We start from the raw sequence: 11697 nt of genomic DNA, 5'->3' as shown, positions 1-11697 counted from the left end.
GCCAGGTGATCTGTACGTGGCTTAATGTGGCCCTTCCATCCGGACTCCCATAAACAGCTTCCTAACCTGGCTTCTAACTGCTGGCTGTGCCTATCAAACCCATCCCTCACTGGGCCTCCGAGTGGTCTTTGCAAAATGGAATTCTGATTGTTTCACAACTTGCTTAAAATTCTTTAGTAAACCCTAAGAACCAAAGTCCAAATCTTTTAATAGGGTATATGAGACTCACCTGATCTGGCTCTTACTGCCTCTCCAAGTTTGTTTGTTTGGTTGGGGTTTTGTTTTGTTTTGTTTTGCCATCAGATGTCGGCAACACAGAGCTATTTCTAGCTCTGGCTGCCTCCAGGTCTTTCCTCACAGAGCAGGCCTGTGCTTAGCAGGCCCCTCCTCTTCCTCTTCTTGACTTTCAAGCCTCTGCTCTGGTATCTCCTCCTCTAGCATGCCTAAGACATGAGTGAGGCCTCCCCCTTTCTGACTCCTACAGTTGCTCAGACTATCTTAGAACTGCACTTCCAAGTTATTTTATCATTATTTGGCTCCCTCACTAATCCTCAGTGCTTTGGGGGTCTTACTCATTCTGTGTCCTTATGGGATAAGCAGAGAACTTAAGATACTAACATCTCCCCTAAACTATCCATCAAAAAACAAGGCCAGTATCTACCTGCAGAAGTTCTTAACTCTACCACCACCACCAAGTTCTTAAGGGTAGGAGAGACTGAATTCATCACTGCAATTCTACAAGTTCAGAATATCTTTAACATTTAGGGTCTTATTTTTTAAATTCATGTAAATTTACCATACTTTCCGTAAAATCAAAAAGATTTTTACAAATCACTTGCCAGTTAAAGGACCTGATTCCCCGATTCATATATACACATCTCAATGAGTCAAATTGATATTCCAGAAGGTCCCCATATTTATTCTACACCTTCTCATTCTTTTCCAACTCCCCTAGAGGTGCCTCTTTAAGAAATATGGGATATATTATGGCTCCTCTACATCTATTATATTCCCAAAAAACCAAGTATTTGTTATAATTCATGAAAAAAACCTATAATAAAATTTGAAGGGAGGTAGAAAACAAAGAGAGGAGGCTTTGTTCCCAATATGAAAGCTACATAAAATTTCACACTTATATGCCTAACGACCCTAGAGTTATTTCATACTACCACCATCCCCATTTCCTAGAGAACTTTCACATTGTTTTCATAGTTCCTGAGTAAGGAAAAAGTACCTCCCAGTCATTTCTCTCTTGGCATCACTTCATACAAAAAAAGCTAGACTCAGTACATACGTAAAAAGATATTCAATACAGCAGTCTTTGGAAACTTAATGACTGTCAATAAAGGACTGGTAAAATAAATGACAGAACATCTAGACAATGACATACTCTGCAAAATATCACGTAGCTATCAAACAGCATGAGGTAGATCATTGCTACATAGGTACACATTGCAATGACTCCAGGATATGGAGTTAAAAGAAAGCAAGATATGGAACAGGTATAATTCCTACAGAATAGATAAAAAGGGACCCTCTATGAAAAACTAGGAGTTACTGGTGGAGGGAGATTTATTTTCTCTTTATACATTCTTGTATTACTTAAATTTTTCACCATATGTATTAAACTTTCAAAAAATAAATCATGTGTTTATGTTCTCTCTCTCTCTCTCTCTTTTAAAACAAAAGCTATCCAGAGGAAGTACATGCAAAAGAAAAGAGGAAGGGCGAAGCCTGGCTCACTCTACCCGCCCGACTCATGGCTTCCTGCGCCATAACCTAGCAGACTCGAGTTTCATGATTTCCCAATCATAACAGCACTGTGCTTGCTTTGTTTAGAGAGGACAGACATCAATGACTGAAGAGGATGCAGTAAGAACCCCTCGTATCAAAAATGCAGATCCTGTTTCCCAACATTCTTTAGAAACTTATCTTTATGAATTGTATTTTTATTTAATTTTTTTGGGGGGACAGTCTCACTCTGTTGCCTGGGCTAGACTGCCGTGATGTCACCCTTGCTCACTGCAACCTCAAACTCCTGGGCTCAGGCTATCCTCCTGCCTCAGCCTCCCAAGTAGCTGGTACTATAAGGTGCGCACCACCATGCCCAGCTGATTTTTTCTTTTTGCGGTTACCCAGCTAATTTTTTTTCTATTTTTAGTTGAGACGGGGGCCTCACTCTTGTTCAGACTGGTCTCGTACTCCTGAGCTCAAGCAATCCTCCTGCCTTGGCCTCCCAGAGTGCTAGAATTACAAGTGTGAGCCACTGCACCCAGCCCTGAATTGTACTTTTAATTGAAAGTACATCTCGAAGCTTCTATTTCCTTGCCCCAAACACAATTGGCACATGTTGCAAACACTGAGGTCAAAGAATATGTTTGTGAAGGGCTTTTCTTCCACATTGAGTACCAAACCACCTGTGCATTCCTGACAATAGACTCAGGGGAAAGGATGTGTTCACACCTGGCCAGCTGGCCAACTCAGTGAGGAGTACTTCTGATGGCTTAATGCTCATCAGTAGTCCCACAACAATTTGGGAAGATTCCCAGTACTCCGAGGACCCCTTAAATGAAATTAGACCAGTATTCAACACAATCCATATTGAAGAGCCAGGAGGAATAAAGGAGTGAACATTTTATTTTTTAGTGTTTAATAGAATACATAACAAGTCACATAATCAATGATTCATTACTTCACACACAGGGAGGAAAACAGCATTGAATATTTCTGTTATACAACTAGTTGTGAACAGGGAGAACAAAAATCTCTATAACCATTTAGACAATTGAAGAAATTCTCAAAGTTTGGGCATGTCCAAAAAGACTTCCACAGCATCTTTTTTTAAAAAAATATAGAGGGATTTTTTTTCCTTAGCTTTCTGTTTCATTAGAAAAGTCTTGTAATGTTATTATTTTTTTCCTCTCCCCTTATATTTTGAGAAAATGACTCAATATGTATCACTTAGCATGTAACATTTTCAACAATTTCAGAATCTCAGATAGCTCTGTGGGAATCTTACATTGTTTAGCAGATAAGAGTTTTTCAGATGCCTCCCAAAAATTAAACAACATATAATTTACATCTTAAAAATTAACATCCATAATGGATGTTTTAACCTTTTGTCATTAAATGGTTACTAATGCTGTTTGAATGGTTATAAAGGAATTGTCATTATTTGTATTCAAAAGTAACAGCAAAATTTACCTGACTGTAAAGTCACAAAGACAGTTGTATAAGTTTACAATTGATGTACACATACCTCAAAACACATTTAAAATAAAAAAACTTGGCTTGGAAAAGAAATCACAAAATGTATAAGTGACAAGTACTCTTGGTCAACTACTCCATCTTACTACCACACATGATTATATTCTAATATAGATATTCTGGTTGAATTTCTTCCATCTAAGTTTCAAGGACCCCAGTAGAGAATCTAAATTCTTAAGTGTTAATACTTTTAGATTTGTATAGTCCAAAACGTTGACAATGACAAGTTAACCTTAACATAACTTGTTTCTGGCTATAAGAAAACTTATTTTCATGTCCTATAGATACTGGAAACAAGACTGCTTTATTTATTTCTCAACAGACAGATTTAGGTCATCTAAGAAAATTAATTTAGTTTTTAAATGATTTATAGTAACAAAAAAACAGGAAAAAAATTTCAAACAAAGAATTGACTCTGGTAAGTTTACAATAAAAATATTCAGCTTAACTACTTTAAAAACTTAAGTCAATTGAGTAAAGTATTTGTGAGTTAGATAGACTGTAAGAGAAATTCTTAAGGAATTCAATCCCTCTAGTCAATACTTTTCTAAATGTCTGCATTGTAATTTAGCATTTTCCATATATGAGTACAAAAATGATTTGAATATTAGACTGGATTTTACCATAACTTGAAGAGTAAAAAATTATCAAAGCTTTACCTTACATGGCTGTAATATAATGATAACATTTCATGGAAAATTCCAATAAAAATTGGAATATATTAGGAGTACTGCCAATTGCCCATTTTGTCTGAGTATTCACAGATTATGCATTTCCTCAGAGAAGCAGGCCATATATATATGTATATATACACACACATATATATATATGGGTCTGGTTTGAAAGAGAAGACAATTTTGGCTAGCATTATAAATTACCACTTTGCTATCAATCCAAAAAACCAAATAAGAAATACAAGAATAAAAATAGCATTGAAAGGGAAAAAAATTTAAATTTAACACCTTCAAGGAATATTTTCCACAATATATACCATTTGAAAAATCAGAATGAATATGGTTCACAGTCTACATGTATTAAAAAATAAACATGTCAATCACTTGGTGCAAAAGTATGAAACATGGTACCTGTCTTTTTAACCCCCACTGTCAATAAATCTCTTTTTAAAAATCGTTATTAAAAGTCTAATGTCATTATGAATATGAAATGATAATTACAGCAACATATGTAAATGCATCTGAGTCAAATTAATGCAGTCATAATTATCTGGATAATTTATGACATTTTCCCAGGTTATCTGAATGGTGTTTTAGGAGGGCTTATTCAAATGAACCCTCAATACCCCCATTCAAGCTCATAGGTGATGATCAACACTCCAGCCCACTTCATAGACCTCAAAGGCTCCTTCTGTGGCCCAAAGTATATGGAGAGAGGGGGATTTAAAGGTGCCCATGCCAAGTCATCTTACCTCTGTCATACTATCTACCCAATGTAAAATGAATTTCCTACCCAGACTTTTCTTTGGGCTAAAAGTAGAGACTTTCCATTTATCGACTTCAACTTTAAAGGAGACAGTCATCCTTGGAAAAAGAGATTGGTTTACTGTCCCTAACCATTAAATCTCCAGTAGTACAAATAATGTAGGATGTGTAGACAGCAAGGGGGAGAGGAGTAAGATGCCTATATACAAGACAGTGGGATAGCTCAACTCAAAGTTTTACAAAATAAACATTCATAAGACTTGAGACAAAACTTTAGCAGTTTCTCATGATGTCCTGGAGTTGAGCAGATTTGACAAGGGGGATCAGAATTCGTGAGTCTTGCCCTGTCAGTGGTTTTGATCTGTCCTAAGATGTTCTCAATCACGTGATTTTTGTTGAACAATCTAACAAAATGCGACACAGGGTAGGGAAATCTCTTTGACACTCACTTTTGGCCAGTGAGCAACAGTCCTAAATCATTCCAGGCTTGAAACAGAGGTAAGTTCTGATGCATTATCTAGTCTGAGACCAAACTCAACACATAAGCAAACACAACTCCCTGGATTTCTGCTTCCACTTTCCCTACAATGACTAGCCCTTGTGTATAAAACTAACTTTACTTTTCTTAAAATGTAACTCTAATAATAAAGACTTTAAATCTTTCGCTTTCCCAATTTAAAAAATTAGTGGATTAAAAATACAGGTACCTTGATTTTAAGTACACAGTTAATGGACACATGATTAAACATACAACTAATATCCAAGCAAAAAAAAGTATGGAGCAAACTCAGTTTTACAATTAGGTATTTTTTCCTAACCCAATTTCCCCATAGACAAAGAAACTCATCAAAACATGTTGTTTTTAGTATACACGTCATCTGATGCAAGTTACTTGGGGTAAATATAGGAAACTGTATAGCATTAGTAAATGAATTAAAAAACTAAATGATTCGTGTAAAATGCTTATATATGGTATATACAGATTGGATCACATGAGTGTAAGAATAAAACTGTTCCAATTCATAACCGCTGTATGGATACAGTAAGATACAGTACAAGATTCATTTGTAAAAAGGAAAAATAGCACTAAATACTGAAAATGGCTCTTACAAAATCTTTAAAAACAGACTTCAGAAAAAGATGCTGAAACAAACAAAACAAAATAGAAAGTCTTCTCCGTCATCACAGAATAGTCAAAGGACACCGCACAGCATGAAGCACAATGAGGGTTGTTTCCCTTCACTTATGGTGCACACAGCATATGCATTGGGAATTTATTCCATGTAAGAGTAAAGGCATAAGGCAACCAGGTCTCCTTCTGTTTCTGCTGCATTTACCTAAAACACCATTTTATTGCTCAGCTCACTTTTAAGTACTCATTGCCTTCATTTAAACATATTCCATTTTACAGCTATCTACAGATGGGCAGCCCTTGGTGCTTATATTTTTCTGTAGCTCTGCCACTTGCAAAGATTCCACCTTAACTTCAAACAAACTGCATGAAGGAAGTGGCATTTTCGGGTATTCAGGTTTGCCCAGTAGTCAACATTTGCTGGGTTTGGAGAAAACAAGGATCTTGAATAAGAGATCTTAAGCCTAAGCAACCAAAATCAAACTTATTTTGCTCAAGTAAATAGATTTTAACACCAAGATTTATAATCAACAAGAAAATAAAAGTTCAAAAACTAAAACCCTACTGGGTAACTCTTTGGTTAAGTTCTATAAGTATTAGCAATTTCTAAGTTTAGGACTCAAAACAGTAAGTTCAATAAACTGCCAGTTAAAGAGTAGGTCTGTTACTAATCTTTATAAAATGCTTGGCATGTTTGCATGTATTATTTGATATTTTTAAAATGTGCATGTACTCAAATGGATGGTACAAATTTCCAGCTTTCAAATAATAAATGAGTATGTCTGCTCCTCCCTTCCCACCCTTCCTAACCCTTCCTCCCTCCCCTCCCCACCCCACCCCCAAGTCTTAGAGCTAAGGATCCTACTGCCATTCACTGCAAGAATACAGACTTTCCTAACACTCACAACGTGCATTACTTCCCAGCACTGCTAGGTGTCTTCCTGCATCTGTCTTGGAGTCCTGGGCAGCCTTGCCCTCTTAGGGGGCAGCGCCCTTTTCTCCCTTTTGACAGTAAGGGCTGCTATGTCAACCAGTGGAACCAAGGGCTTCTGGCGACAAGCCGATGAAAAAGGGCACCTCCGCAGGCAGGAGGATCACTTTCTACAAGTTTAAGCCACAGGTGAAGACTTTTTTATTCTGTATGGGAAAGATAGGATCCTTCACTGTGCCAGCACTAGATTGTCCTGCTTTTACCTGTAACTTCTCAAAACTTTATTCATTTAGTCACTGGACTGCCTCCATGCGGTCCTGATTTCAGGATCACAGTCTTCCATTCAGCCTTCAAAGAGTCAAAAAGACTGTATAATGGCCCTTTAAAACACTAACTATCCCCAGTGTTATCAATTCTGATCTCTTAAACCGCGAATGAGTCATCAGGGCTCGAGAAGATTTCAAGGAATCTTCTACACACCGGACACGGTCCAATCAGGTTCTGAACAATTCAATCACTGCCAGGTACTTGGTGACTTTGTGGCCACACTGCCCCACCAGATCCAGACTGAAGTCCCAACTCGGCGAGAGGCGGTTTGCGGCAGGGAGTAGAGGAAGTGTGGGATGGGGGGTACGTATCTGGGTTCCCTCGATTAGCGGGGTCCAAAGAACACGAAGAGGCCCAGAGGATTTGTGACTGCAGGTTCTAGGGGGTATGGGGATGGGTCTGGCCCAGCAACTACTGGAGGGAGAGACCAGGGAAGGGTAGCCAGGGGTCAGAGGAAGAGCGGGAGGATCTGTAATCATCTCTCGGGCAGGAAGGAGGGGGAGTGGGCGCTGGAGTCGCCAGGGGGTCTGGGGAGCTCACTCCCTGCAGAAGACGTACTCGGTGTAGCTGGTCCAGATCTTGTCCTCGCTCTGGTCGGTGCTGCTGGCAAAGGCGCAGGTGCCCGTGGAGCTGCATGCCACCATGTGGAAGCCAGAGTCGGACAGCTTATCGAAGGCCTGCTCAAGGAAGTTGAACTTGAGATAATAGCGCGAGGTGTAGCGCTCCGGGGGCCGGTCAGGGTCCCGGCTCTCATTCAGGGTGTCCCCAAACACCTCCTTGGCCAGCGACGTCTTGCCGCACACGGTGATGCGCGCCACCCGCCGGAACTTGGCGTCCGCCTGCGCGTCCCGCCCGATGGTGTAGGAGCCGCGGTAGCCGATGGTGATGTAGCCAGAGCGCCGGCTGCCGTCCAGCGACTGGGACGGCGTGAGCAGCGGGCCCGCCGCGCCCCCGGACGGGCTGCGGCTAGCCAGCTCCAGCGTGGGCGACGGCGCCCCGCCAGAGGCGCCCTCTTGCTGCTCGGGCTCCGCGTAGCCGAGCGGCAGTAGCTCGTCGCCCAGGGAGCCCTCCTTCTGCACCCCGCGTCGCGACTGCGGTGGCGGCGGCCCCGGGCCGGGCTGCTGGGGCGCCCCGAGTCGACGCACGAGCTCCGGCAGCTCAAAGTATTCGGCCTCGCGCTGCAGCCGGCTGCGCTCGGGGAAGTAGTCGGGCAGCACGAGCTGCAAGTCCCGCAGGTAATCCAGGATGTAGCGGAAGAGGAAGCCGTCCCGGTCCAAAAAGAAGCGGCCTTTGCTGTCCCGGGCCAGCTCCTGCGGCTGCTGCTGCGTGAACATGCGCCAGAGCAGCGAGTCGGGCACCGACACCACCGTGCAGCGCCGGGTCACGTACACCTGGCCCCCCACGTTCAGCTCCACGATATCGGGGAAGAGCGGCGGCTCCGCGGAGGACGACGAGGAGCCGCTGCCGCCCCCGCCGCCTCCCCCGTTGGGTAATCCACGTGTGCTGTCCGCCAGAGCCATGGCAAAGAAGTGGCCGGGCCGGGGCAGTGGCAGGGAGCGGGGCCGCACTCGGGAGCCGCAGCTGCCTTTCGCAGAGCCCCGGAGCCCGGACGCTCGCTCAGCCCTGCGCCCCGACCGCCGCCGCAGCCGCCGAGAGCCGCGCAGAGCCGAGCGGTGCGAGCGCGCGGCTGTGCGCCCCCGTGAGCTCCGGTGCGCTCCGCCAGCCTCGCCCGCGCGCTCCAGACGAGTGCCGGGTCGCGGCCCGCGCGCTGCTTAAGTAGAGCCGCCGGCTGGGGCGCAGCGGCGCGCAGGAGGCGGGGGCGGCTGCGGAGCGGCGGCGGGGTGGGGCGGGAGGGAGTGGGGACTCGTTTTGCATCTTAAACGCTGACGCCGCGCTGGGCCGCTGGCTCCACCCCGGCTCGAGCGCGCGCGGGGGGCGACCCGTCTCCCACCCGCGCCCCCCAACACCGCCCCGCGCTCCCGCCCAACTTTCTCCCTCTCCCGAAGTGGACCGAGCCCGGGACAGGCCGCTTGGAAGACGGCTCTTCTTTGGAGGAGCAGTCACAGCGCCCTCTCCCCTGGTGACCCCACCCCGCGCCTGGGGACTCTGGAAAGAGGATGTAAACTTCCCGGCGCCTCTGGGTCCCCGGGAGTGGAAATGCGTGGCCGCCTCCGGCCAGGCCGCCTCCGGAACTGCTGCTTCGAATAGTGCAGCTGTGGCGCTGCCATAGTCGTCGTGTCACTGAAAGTTCTCCAAAGAGACGAAGGGGCCGCCCCAGCCCAGGGGCAGCCAGATTTTGCCGTGCAGTCCTGAAAAAAGAAACCCGTAGAAACAAAAAGCAAACTTCAGTATTCTGCCGTAGGATGCTTTACAATAGTTTATTTTCTGGGTGCAAAGACAAAGTGGGAGACCTCAAATGGGAGGAAGTAAGCAAAAATGGCAACAGAGGAATTTGGGTGAGTTAAAGGAGTGACTTCGGGGCGCTTCCCCCGAGAGAGGCAGACTCGGCCTCTTCCCTCAGGGCCTTCGAGGCCAGACTAAGGGAAGGATATAGTAAGGCCCGGGAATCCTCTGTCCCCGTCCCTTTTAGCGCCCTGCGTGTTCATCCTCCCAAAGGTCCAGGGGCCCCTGGCTCGCCTCCGTCATCCCAGGTTCCCTCCAATCTCAAGGAGGGATATTTGTATATTTGAAGGTCCTCTTCTTGCTCCGGTCTGGTTCTCTAACTCCTGCTGCCTGCACATTAGCATTCACCCTCGGATTGCGCGCGCAGAGCTCCTCACCCTAGAAGCTTTTCCTTGGTTTCCCAGGTGGGGGGGGGGAGCCCTCTGGATTGCTCCCTACACACGCTTTGCGTAGCACCCAGCACGTTCTGAAATTTCATATTTATGAATGAGTATCTGATCACTGATTTGGGGTATAGAAATAAATAAATGCTCCTGAGCGCTGCAAGAAGACAGAGGAGAGGGTGGAGAAGAATGTTAAGAAATCATCGGGCCAAGGAATGTTTGCTGTGCACCTGCTGGTTGCAGGGTGCCAGGTAGTGAAATGCAAGGTTGAATAATCTCCCGGGCACTTCCAGTGTAGCCCGATAAGCAAAGGGTCAGAGATTTGAGCAGTTATCCGCCCATCAGCATAAATCAGGCAAGATCTTTGTTCTTAATAATGTTTTATCCTTTTGTGTAACTACCCAGTGAGCTTCACAGTCTCCTCACAGATAAGTGTCATTTTCGTTTTGAAATGTTTATGTCTGCTGAACAATTATTGCACTCGTGTCAGTGTGCTGAAATGAGATCAAGCCCCAAACCAGCTCGCTTAATTGCAAGTACAGATTTTGATACTGAATATATTTCACCACTCTTTTTTTTTTTTCTGTCATGTTCTTTGGGATAAATAATAGATGACACAAAAGATCCGATGCAGGATTTCTAGGTAGTTGTGCTTCTATTTGTTATATCAGTGTCACAGACCTGACAAAACCAGTCTCTTTTCTGTAAATCCAAGAAAAGCCTTCTTTGTATTCATCCTGCACATATTTTTGTATCATTACTTTGTTCATTGCATCAGCAAATCCTATGAGCTCTACCTTCAAAATCCTTCCAGACTATTAACATGTTTCATCGTCTCCCTGCCGCCCCCCTGGACCAAGCCACCATCACCTCTTGCCTGGATTATTACGTTGTTCTAATTGCTTCCACCTCTACCTCTTTTATCTTTTATTTACAGTCTTTTATCACCAGAACAGAAAGACTCTGTTATACCCAAAGGCAGGTATGTCACTCTGCTCAGCCACTTCCCCCCACCTAGTGGCTTCCCATATTGCACAAGAGCAGAAACTAAAGTCCTTTCAGTGGCCATTAACTGTGGTCCCCAAACCCCAGGCCATGGCCTGTTGGGAACCTGGCCACAGAGCTCTGCGGTGCTCCTCCCTAACCCCTCCGTGGAAAAATTGTCTTCCATGAAACTTAGGAACCAGGGCGCTGCACAGTAGAAGGTGAGCAGGGGTGGGGCAAGCGACAGCGTATTTACAGCTGTTTCTATCACTAGCGTCACCGCATGAGCTCCTCTTCCCTCCACCCACCCAATCCCCCCACTCCACCCAGCTCCCGTCTGTGGAAAAATTGTCTTTCATGAAACCGGTCCCTGGTGCCAAAAAGGTTGGAGATGGCTGGACAAGACTCTACATGTTTGGAGCTGTCCCGCTAACACCTCTCTGATCCATCTGCCACTCCCCCAGGAGCTGGCTGGCTTTAGCCACTTAGCCCCCTTCCTGTTTTCTTAGGGCCTCTGCACTTCCTTTTCCCTTTGCCTAAAAGACTCATTCCCTCCCCACCTTATCTTCCTCACCTTGTTCAGGGGCCTCCCTTCTCACTATCTTCAGATATCTAGGGCAAGACCTTTCCTGGATGCCCTACTTAATGTGGCACAGCCCCACTCAAGCAGCTTCACCTTCCTTGTTTGTTGACTGTTTCCCTGCATTAGAATGTCAACTCCAAGAGTTGGGAGATTTTAGTCTGCTTGATTCATTGCTACATTCTCAATGCCTAAAACAGAGATGGCATGTTACAAGCATTCATTAAATGTCTGTTACTCACTCATGTATT

The 11697-nt window shown here is 44.8% G+C and overlaps 1 protein-coding gene across 1 annotated transcript; it reads right to left on the bottom strand.

Moving 5' to 3' along the window:
* Positions 1–6817: 6817 nt before the first annotated feature.
* KCTD12 (potassium channel tetramerization domain containing 12) lies at positions 6818–8804 on the bottom strand. Its single transcript, XM_069467143.1, has one exon. It carries the CDS (start codon positions 8614–8616, stop codon positions 7633–7635), a length of 984 nt encoding a protein of 327 aa, XP_069323244.1. The 5' UTR covers positions 8617–8804; the 3' UTR covers positions 6818–7632.
* Positions 8805–11697: the final 2893 nt, after the last annotated feature.

This window comes from Eulemur rufifrons, chromosome 4 (genome assembly GCF_041146395.1).
Source record: "Eulemur rufifrons isolate Redbay chromosome 4, OSU_ERuf_1, whole genome shotgun sequence".
Taxonomy (NCBI): Eukaryota; Metazoa; Chordata; class Mammalia; order Primates; family Lemuridae; genus Eulemur; species Eulemur rufifrons.
Note: the sequence above shows the minus strand (reverse complement) of the source record. Positions and strands in the feature narration are given on the sequence as shown.